At 38.7% G+C, this 9,748-nt stretch overlaps 2 protein-coding genes and 2 long non-coding RNA genes across 4 annotated transcripts; all 4 read right to left on the minus strand.

The window, feature by feature from the left end:
• Positions 1–993: 993 nt before the first annotated feature.
• On the minus strand, positions 994–1,446 carry LOC146470100 (uncharacterized). The gene is made up of 2 exons (XR_014867038.1): positions 1,254–1,446; positions 994–1,041 (listed from the first exon to the last, which is right to left on the minus strand). It is a non-coding gene; the product is annotated as an uncharacterized LOC146470100 (long non-coding RNA).
• A 46-nt stretch (positions 1,447–1,492) lies between these two features.
• Positions 1,493–3,080, minus strand: LOC146470101 (uncharacterized). Its single transcript, XM_085121916.1, has 4 exons — positions 2,965–3,080; positions 2,752–2,863; positions 2,056–2,310; positions 1,493–1,673 (listed from the first exon to the last, which is right to left on the minus strand). Exons 2-4 carry the CDS (start codon positions 2,814–2,816, stop codon positions 1,493–1,495), a joined length of 501 nt encoding a protein of 166 aa, XP_084978042.1. The 5' UTR covers positions 2,817–2,863; positions 2,965–3,080.
• A 3,614-nt stretch (positions 3,081–6,694) lies between these two features.
• Positions 6,695–7,874, minus strand: LOC146470102 (uncharacterized). The gene has a single exon (XM_085122182.1). The coding sequence runs from the start codon at positions 7,631–7,633 to the stop codon at positions 7,055–7,057; it is 579 nt and encodes a 192-aa protein (XP_084978308.1). The 5' UTR covers positions 7,634–7,874; the 3' UTR covers positions 6,695–7,054.
• Positions 7,875–8,422: 548 nt separating this feature from the next.
• LOC146470103 (uncharacterized) lies at positions 8,423–9,479 on the minus strand. Its single transcript, XR_014867037.1, has 2 exons — positions 8,936–9,479; positions 8,423–8,524 (listed from the first exon to the last, which is right to left on the minus strand). It is a non-coding gene; the product is annotated as an uncharacterized LOC146470103 (long non-coding RNA).
• Positions 9,480–9,748: the final 269 nt, after the last annotated feature.

A 9,748-nucleotide genomic window follows, 5' to 3' on the forward strand; every position in this document is an offset into this window, starting at 1 on the left:
CTTTTACTAAAATACTCTTATCAAGGCGATACAGTACTTAGGACTAAAAGGCTACTGGCAAAATGCTGCTATTTCGTACTAAATGGTTCCACCTGTAAAGCTAATGACGTAATACTAAATAAACAGTTAACGAATCAGAAAGGGCCACTAGTAATAATCAAAGTAGATAAGCCTCATTAGGTGTTCTTTACACCTTGGGTAGTAACAGGTTTCACTAGACTCATTGGACAGTGGTGGCCGATACAGATGGTAATTGTGGTCGATAGTACATAGCATCTTCCTTGCTTTGAAGGCCTTGTACCTAAAGTCCAAATTTTCTTTTAGATATGGAGGTGGTCAAACGTTATTATACAGTGGCAAAGGAATCTAATAAAGAAGTACAATAATTTAACAAAAGCCTTGTGTACTACAATAAAGCAACTACCTTCATAGCACATCAAATTCGAGCGACACTGATTATTTAAAATTTACTTTTATTTCAGTTGCTATACACCTCAAATCTCCTTTTGAATGACGCATAGCAACAACTGCTTGATAAACAGAGGTACACTAATCTATTTGTCACTTGCCCAAAAGCACACCTCTTTCCAGTACAGATGAACCTCGATTATCCAGACTCGTTGGGACCTCGGTAAATAGTCCGGATAATCGAGAGTCCAGATAATCAAGAATATGAATGTTAATAAGATAGAAATGCAAACAAAAGGTTACAACAAAGAAAACATCATTTTAATTGTGAAATCTACACAGCCTGTAACAAATGAGCCAATCGGATATCAGCTGAATGCATCAGGACATTTCTTTGTCTCGTCGCACTTACGAATTTTGAAAAGCGCAAAGGATAATATGCTGTTTCAACAGTCTTTTGAAAGGATTATTGGTTTTTTGCGACTTTGAGTTTTCAAGATCACAACTAATTAATATTCATGTAAAAATTGGGACCAGGGAAAAAAGTCCGGATAACCGAATAGTCCGGATAATCGAGGTTCGACTGTATACATCAGGGAATGGCTATTCATTGATTCTAGTCTTCCAGTATGTCTGAAATAATTAAGGATACGTTTTGCAATAACAAAAAGTAAAAAGAAGTTTTCCTGCTGGTAGGTTTCAAACAAGGAAAATTTTAATAATCACTCCCTCAATATTAGAAAACTTTTTTTGTGATTTTCCTTTCTTTTGCCTAAATGGGAAAGAAAAGATGCCTTACCATTGATTTAATAAAATATGGTTCAATGTATATTTAGACATTTTACCTAAAGTTGACATAATATTTGAGAGAGGCCAAGAGGCTTGGGCAAGAACAACATCCTGAAGTGCCTTGAAGTCCTTGTCTCTACAGTCAAACCAAGGCAATGTGTGGTCTGCATCATCAGCAATGGGATCATGGGCACATTTTTCATCTATCATTTCATGTTGCTTGCAGACATGGTAAAGTAAACTCATCCATAGCGTATATAATAATTGGAACACAAAAAGGAAAAAAAAAAACAAGTTAAAACCAAAAGGGAAGAAATGTATATTCATCAGCGGCCAGTTCATTTTCACTGTTTTTGGCTCCCTCACATTCTTCATCATCAATCTCAACATTTGCAATGCTATCAATTTCACTGTCAGAACAGGCGCTGCTTGCATCACTATTTTGATCATCCAGCAGTGACAGTATATGTTGCATTCTAAACACAAAAAGAAACAGTTCAGTTCCTCAACATCATCATAATTTTTTACATTTTTCACAAGGCTGATACATGCACATGTTTTGGTTAATTTTTTTTTCTTGCCATAAATTGTAAGTTTTTGTTATAAAAGCATACACTCGAATAATAGCAAAAAAAATCAACTGAGGGAAATCTCTCCAAAAAAGTAAGACACACTACACTAGAACCGAAAATAGAAATTTGTGGATCATTTCCTTTTTATTTTTACGAGAACATTCGAGCTGTTTCATCCAATAGCTTAAGAAAGTAGGTCTAACCTAAATAGAGAATTATATTCATCTAAAATAAGGAAAAAAAATCAAGTTTAAAGTACTAATACAGAGTACGAAGTGGAACCTACTTTGTGTCATCGTCAAATGTAATCTCCATATCAGAGTTGTTTGTGCTGTCAGATTCACTCCCAGAACTACTATCTGTATCAGGCTCGAAGCCTTTGTTTGGGGTAGGAATAACAGATCCATCTAAGATATGAAAACTTGAACTGCCCATGTTGGGATCTGTTGGTGTACTATCATCTCCATAAACACTTTGTACTTCAGGATCACCACCATGCATTTCGTCATCCTCATCAGATGACCGCGTAATATCCACTTCACTACAGATAAACCAGAAAAAAAAAAGGTTGAAATGTCTTCTTTCTTACATGAAAATCTTCTTCCAGGTTATGTGGGGAAAATTGAACGCATATTCCTAGTTTCTCTTTCTCACCACTAAGTTATCCAAGCAATCCACAAATAACATGATGCACAGAATTGCCTTTTTCATACAGATTAGACATAAAAATATTAAAGGATAACATGTTTACACCTTGGATTAGAGGTTAGAAGTAATAACAGCAATTGGTGTCGACCAACTGCAATTGCCAGGTTATAAAACTTTATCAATGCAATGAGTTTGTGAACAATAAATGTTTGCAATATAATTGCTAGTAACTGACATAAAAAACATATGAATGGCACAGCTTCGTACATGTACTGCATTTGTAATAAAGTTCTAAAAGTATGAAACAATAACATGCCAGGTAAATAATTAATACCTTTCAGATTCAGTCATATTGAAAACAGTCTGGGCAGCACCAGGCAAAACCTTCTCGGCAGACATGGACAGTCCTCTTCCGGATTCTTTCCTCGCATTTGGGGTAGAAGTAACTGGACGTGGCACAAAATGAATACAAAGCAGTTATGCCACAACTTACATGCAGTCAATGACGGTGACTTTCACCATCAAAACAGTCAGAAATAACAAACACATAATCGTCTTTTTTTTTTCTTCTTTTTGCTGCTATTGTTTTTAGAGAGTCAAACATTTTGTGCCCCCTTGCTGTTGATCCTGCACAAAAACAACGAGATAATGTTATTTTATCTGGAACCACAACTTCTGCTGACATGTATGCAGTTATTGCTGTCAGACAACGCGTTTTTTCAACAACATAAAATTAAATGACGGCTTGTGAGAGCAGAAACGAGTCGAAAAGTGGTATATGGTAAATTATAGAACCAAAGAGCACAATAATTCAGATTTCTTTCAAGAAAACCAGAAAGAAAATTCGTAACTCGCCTCTCGAGTCTCGCCATCTCCAGTGACAGCAAATGTGCTGTGAAATCTGAGTCGTTATTGAAGGAACTTCTCCCTTTCAGGAATTTCCACGTATTGCGGATCCGGCTGAGAAGCCAAACCCAACATCTTGCTCCGTTCCGGATCGATCAATTGAGTTTTTCGACCTCCAGAGCCTCAAGAGATCGTCCTGCTGGTCTGCCACAACATCGCTTTTGCGACTCCATAACATATCACAAGGTTGATGTCAAAAAATTTACGGCTTTGAAACAACCTTTCCAAGTATTAAGTGTATAATATATTGAATAATAGATGAAAGATTTCACGTACGTCGAAAATGATGGTAGATGACCAATATGCGTGGCGGATTTCAATGGATTATCATGAAGCTTGACAATTGCCAATTTCTCTTTGTCCCAGATGATTTATTCTGAACAAAGAATCATGGGGCATGGGGTATGCACGTGGAAATTCCTGTTTTGTAATTTACTTGCCTGTATAGTGGAAGCTTCTCCTCTTTCAACAATACTGAGGCCTCTGTGAGGTCTGTGTCCTCTAGAATGTCGTGGCCTGGTGGCAGAAGTTTCTTGCATGATTCGTACGTTTCATCATAGAAGCATTTAGACTTTTCCACAGTGTCTCGAAAAATCGATTGAACAGAATTTTATTGCATCACCACGGGACGAACAACTTTACTGGTAGGCTTAACTGTTTTGCCAGAACATGAGGAATTACCAGTGGAGCGACAAGAGGCCCTCTTAGAATCATCGGAATCCTCATCCTGGCCGTCAGTGCCATCAGAAGAACTGTCGTCTTCAACATCAAGCTGTGCAAGATGTTGGGCTACACGATCTGGCAGTGTTTCCTCCTTTTGTAAATCATCTAAGGTCTTAGGACATGAGACAGTTGCAGAAGCGTACAGGGACTGCTGCTGAAGCCAAAGGAGCCGAGGTCGACATCAAGGAATTTGAAAGAACAGCTTTTTGGCGCTGGAGTTTTTCACGGAGCACCGCCCCCTCTTCTTTGAGCGCTCACAACTCCTCCTTCTGTTCTAAAATCGCCAGTTCCCGGCGAAGCTGTCTATTCTGTGCTCGCTGGGCTGCAAGAGAACGAGACAACTCACTTTCTGGTTTTGGAGAACCGCAAAGGTCACTAACAGGCGATATTACATCCTCGTGGGACTTCTCAACATGAACAGGATCTTCGACTTGATCATTGTGAACTTCAACATCGGCACCGTTACATTGTTTGGATGCTTGACCAAACGAGTGTCACGACAACAAGGTTTTACAACCTGGACATTTACGCTTACGTCCTGTAATAGTAAATGAGAAAAAAGTAGACGGCAATCGACATGAACGAATCAGCACGAAAACATGAAGCACCCTAGAATACGATCAATTTGTATGCAAGATACGACACTGGCAGAACCTAGGACAAAAGCCAGATCAAGTATCCAGGAGCAATTAACTATTTTAAATGAAATTTAAAATGCTCAAATTAATTAATTAATTAATTACCGTATCAATTAACTTATATCACTAGACTATGTGGTCTTGGTAGGCACCACTAACCCTCTGGTCAACTTTGTTGAGCCTATTCAGAAATTTTGTCCACATGATGGCATGGGGCCCCAGTAGCAAATGTGAAGAATTCTTCCAGAACCTCTGGTGTGTCTGAAGCAATGAATTCATTCAAGAGTAACATTGTGTTTCTTTCAGCATCACTCATTTCAGTTGGAAATAGTAAAATCTTCCTAACTTCATCTCCCTGCTGCTCCCGCTGCGGACTACCTTAACTAATCAACCAAATTTACTTTCACAAAGAAAAGAGTTAAAAGAAACATACCCGCCTAAAAGATCACACTTGATAAACAGCTGCCATCTTGATTTTTGCCTCTTTATTCGACCCAGGCCTTCTTTAATCTCGCCCCAGTCTTCATAAATATATATATATAAAAAAAGTGTGGAAGATTGATCCGTGGGACTTGCTTGCATACTTCTCGCCTGCATAATCAATGAATGGATATCAGCGACGTCATCAATCACTTATCAAAAATATCCCAGCCGCTGATAGTTTACATTTCATGTAGATCAGAAAATCAATTACCACTTTTGGGGCCGGTAAGACCCGGTAACAGTTTTTATTGTTATGTTAAGCGTAAAAATGTTTTTAAGAACTTACTTATAGCTGTGCTTGGAAGTCACCATTTGAAGATTAACCTAGCTTAGTAGGCCGTTGGGGACGTAGTCTCCTACATAGAAGCACATAGAGACATTGTGTGACGATACAAGAATGGCTGCGTTAGAGACTACTGGGGACGAGGTTTGCAATGAAGAAGAAGGCCTGGGTCGAGGATAGTGACGCAATCAAGATGACGGCTGTTTATCAAGTGTGATCTTGTAGGCAGGTACGTTTCTTGTAACTCTCTTCTATGTGAAAGTAAATTTAGTTGATTAGTTAGGGTAGTCCGCAGCGAGTAGTCTGTGGAGCGGGGTCAGTTTTTTCAACTCTCCCGTTGCCAACAACAAACAGCTCCTGAAAAATTTCAGAATGTTCCTTCATTCTTGACCCAAATCCAAGGGTTTGTAACCCTTCTCGTAGCTGGTCCAGCAAAATCTTTGGTTTGCCAATTGTGTCATGAACAATTAAACTTTGTAGAACTCTCAACTTATCATTCTGAAAAGAAGAGCAATTGTGTAACCCTACCAAGGATGTGAAATTTAATTTGTTTGATTTCATGTTTGTTTTGAATCTTATATTAGTTTTATTATATTACAACACACTCACGGCAATCGCAGAACCAAACTCAGCCTTGGTCACACTAATGTCATTTAAAGGTGTGCATGTTTTGGTGTGTATAAATTTTAAATATTCAGTTTTTTATTGTTGGTGGAACTCAAGAGAAAACGATTCTGGGAATTTAACTTACAGTTAATGCTGTTGTCATTAAACATTCACTGAGTGCAGTCATTACTTCCTCTTGGTCAAGGTCTGCAACATCAACAACTCCTGCAATGTAACAAAAAAATGACTTCTTACTGTAAAATGCACATCTTACAGTACTAAAGGCAGAGGTGTGAGGGAATGGAGTTGAAACTGCATAATTGCCATTTTCACAGTTTAACTTCTGTTTTGCTTCAGGCTAATTTTATTTACTTTCACTTGACTTCACTTTGTTAAAAGAAAAAAATGGCTGTAGGAAAGTGTACCCTTACATCTATTTTTGCAAAATATAGCAATCAGGGTATCCTGAGATAGAAATGGAATTATGTTCCAAAGTGACAAACCTACAATGTGTTTTCATGGGAGGTGAGGAATCACTCTGGGAGACTTTCCTTCACACATAGACACACCAAATGAACTACAATCATGAACAAAAGTTCTTGGGATGCCCAGCAAAATCACATGTGAAATTGCAAATTCGTCATGGTGCTCAAAATAAGCCTGTTGTTATCGTTATATAACACTGTGTGGGCAATGATCCTGGGTGTCACGGGGCGCTTCATATCAACATTTACAGGGGGAGGGGGAATGCCTGAAATTGCTCACTTTGGGGGGGAGTATCCCAAGACGTTTGTCCCGGATTGTAGTTTCTCTCTCATATGTACATGTATTTAGTTGAAACCCTTCCACAAACTACAGAGTGATGCTGCAGTAAGTTGGCATTGCTGGATATGAAATTAAAATCAAATGAACCTATTTATGTAATATAGTTACTGTTGTGTGCCAAAAAAGTAACAATATGAAGCACAGAAAATACAAGTGCTGTTTTCTCTTACCTTTCATATCAAATCTTTCATTTGCATAGAACAACTGCCAACTGTCATACTTCTTACAGCCTCTTGCACATCACCTTTAGCAAGGTAGTGATATACTGCCAAGCTGGAAACAGGAAATCCAGGCCCTCCTTGCAAAATGCTGTGTACTATTATGGTTCCCACCAACTTCATTATCCCAGATGCTACTACCTCACTGTCGTAGATGGGGCTACGATGAGTTTCACCCTGGAAGAATGTATTGGAAATGGCATTCAGCAATTGGGTGTAGAACTGACGAATGACGCCTCCAGTGTCTGCTGCAGCCTGCTCTCTGTATAACACTCTGTCTCTTTTTAGGGTCAAATTCAATATCTTTGTAGTAACACATGGCATCTTGGAGCAGGTCTTCTGGAGACTTTGCAGCTCACACTTGACACTCAATCTTTGTTCAAAGGCTGGCGTCAGTAACTCAGTGTCATCATCATCATCAACATTATTGTTATCCACCACGGTTTTCCTTAATAAAGTATTGACAGCTTTGCCATAAGATCCCTCGGAAAGAAGGAAAGCTTGCAACTCACTTTTGCTTTTCTCTTGAAGCATTTCTTTAAGGTGTTGTATTTCATCTGCTTTTGATGGATGTTTTGAAGTTGATGGAAAATCTCGCTCATCATTGGGCTGGTTCCCAATGTCATCATCATCATCATCACTGTTAGGAGTTAAAAATAATTAAATGTATCTGAGATGAATGCAAGTAGTATTTTACAAAACTGGGGCAATTTTATTTTATTTGAATTTCTGAACCTGAATTTAGGTACACACTCAACAAATCTGCATTGAGAGTCGCTTGACGCTTTAAAGAAAAACAAGAAAGAAAACAGGAATTAGCTGATATTGACTAATATACAAAACTAATTAAGATCTTTAAGGACATTTGCTGTGTTTGAGAAGTCAAATTGTGTCAAAGTGGGTCCTACCGTTAAAAATTGCTAATGTTCAATAGTCCATTTTACAGCTGTGTCCTTTGTCACCTGGCCTTTGAGTGGAAGCGAGGTTGGAGTTTACCTTGTTATGATACAAATCCTCCTGCTTTTCTTATAGTAGTTTGCATGAGAACAGCATGATTTACATATGAAAAGGAGGAGAGTTTGTATCAAAGCACGGTCAATTCCAGCTTTGCTTCCACTCAAAAGCCAGGTTACTAAACAGAGAACTGAAAAAGAGACCATTCAAAGTTATGACAATAGAACTGTGAAATGGGCAATTGACATGATTGAAACAAATATTTCATCGTATTGAACACACAATAATAACTTAACAAAATTATTACTTATAAGTATATTAAATTGTCTTTTACAAATAAGTTACAACATCATTGCAAAAGCTTACCCGTCTTTTTCTGAATAAGCAATGCTCCTCTTCTAGGTGAGTACGGGACAGGTCCATCTCCATTACTTTGTGTTACTTCGAGCATTCCACTTTCTCTACTTCTGGCTGTTGGAATAAAAACAAATATTAAAAAAACATGTTCGCTAGGTTTCTGTTTAACTTTTTATGAAATAAGGATAAAATATAAGTGTACAATGCTCAAAGTAAAAAAAATTCCAACCCCTCCCAAGAAAGTTACAGTGTTTTTGATGATAACTTGTGTAGATGCCCTCCAAAAAAGGATTTCCCTCTGCATTTATGTGTACGTGTGTGCAGATAAAAGGTCTAATTCAGGGTACAATTTGTGCTTCACTACAACTCTTGACACTATATATTTCTAGGTAGCCGGTAGCTTCCTTGCGAGGGGACGTACATCACTTTCAGCTACCATTGTTTCATAGCATAGTTAATGTAGAAGTAAAAATCATCAGTTTGTTAGCGGTGCGATAAATCTACACAATTTTCATGTACATGTACTTCTTCTTCCTGTGCTGTGCTGTTTGTTTCCACTTCTGAAATATCCACTTGTAGTGGTCTTACGTAGATGGTAGCCTGGCAGGCACGTTCTTTGAGTCTACTTGGTGTTTGGGGTTTGGGAACCGTGTGGATGCCCTGGTCAAGACCCCCACGTTGATATAGCAGCAATTCATAACCACCAGCAGATCCAAGTAAAGGTAATCTCTCCATAAGTCCTGGGTGCACTGGAACACCATTCATTTCAAAATTTATGTTTGCTGGGCCTAACCCAGCATTGCACAGTGCAGTACGGGTACCAATGGCACTTGGGGGTTTGTCATCATTGGGACTCCCCAAGCAAAAGAACTTTAACGTACAGGTTGGTGTCTTCTTCTTTGCTGGGCCTTTTTCCTTTCCATCAGAACCACTACGCCTCTGCCATAGTTGAATAGCCTCATATGTTCTTGTACTCTAGTATTGTTGCTTTGACTACTACTGCTTTTACTCGTGACACTAGTAGCACTGCTTACTGAAGTAGGAGCAGTATTGGGGACTGGAACATGACCTGAACGTAAAATACATTTTTAGAAGACTCTAGGTCAAATGATCTGTCAACTGATCTAGACTGTTTACAGTCCTCTATTTTCCCGTGAGTTCATTGCGATCGTACGCGTCAGAGAGGACAAAAGTACTTAAGGGAGGAGCGTTGGGAAACTGTAAGGTGCGAAAAAGGCTTCCCGACGCCCTCTCCCTAGGACTCGCTCGCTAAATAAAACAAGATGGCAGCCACCTGTATTCGATCACAACGATTTACGGAAACGCTATGGAGGACTG

This window comes from Pavona decussata, unplaced genomic scaffold (genome assembly GCF_977016875.1).
Source record: "Pavona decussata unplaced genomic scaffold, jaPavDecu1.1 SCAFFOLD_114, whole genome shotgun sequence".
Taxonomy (NCBI): Eukaryota; Metazoa; Cnidaria; class Anthozoa; order Scleractinia; family Agariciidae; genus Pavona; species Pavona decussata.

Coding starts and splice junctions, on each gene's coding strand:
- LOC146470101 (XM_085121916.1), bottom strand. CDS start 2,816: ATGTCTGCCGAGAAGGTTTTGCCTGGTGCTGCCCAGACTGTTTTCAAT. Junction 2,311..2,751: donor AATATGACTGAATCTGAAAG/GTATTAATTATT, acceptor GTTTATCTGTAG/TGAAGTGGATATTACGCGGT. Junction 1,674..2,055: donor ACATTTGACGATGACACAAA/GTAGGTTCCACT, acceptor TTTTGTGTTTAG/AATGCAACATATACTGTCAC.
- LOC146470102 (XM_085122182.1), bottom strand. CDS start 7,633: ATGCTTCAAGAGAAAAGCAAAAGTGAGTTGCAAGCTTTCCTTCTTTCC.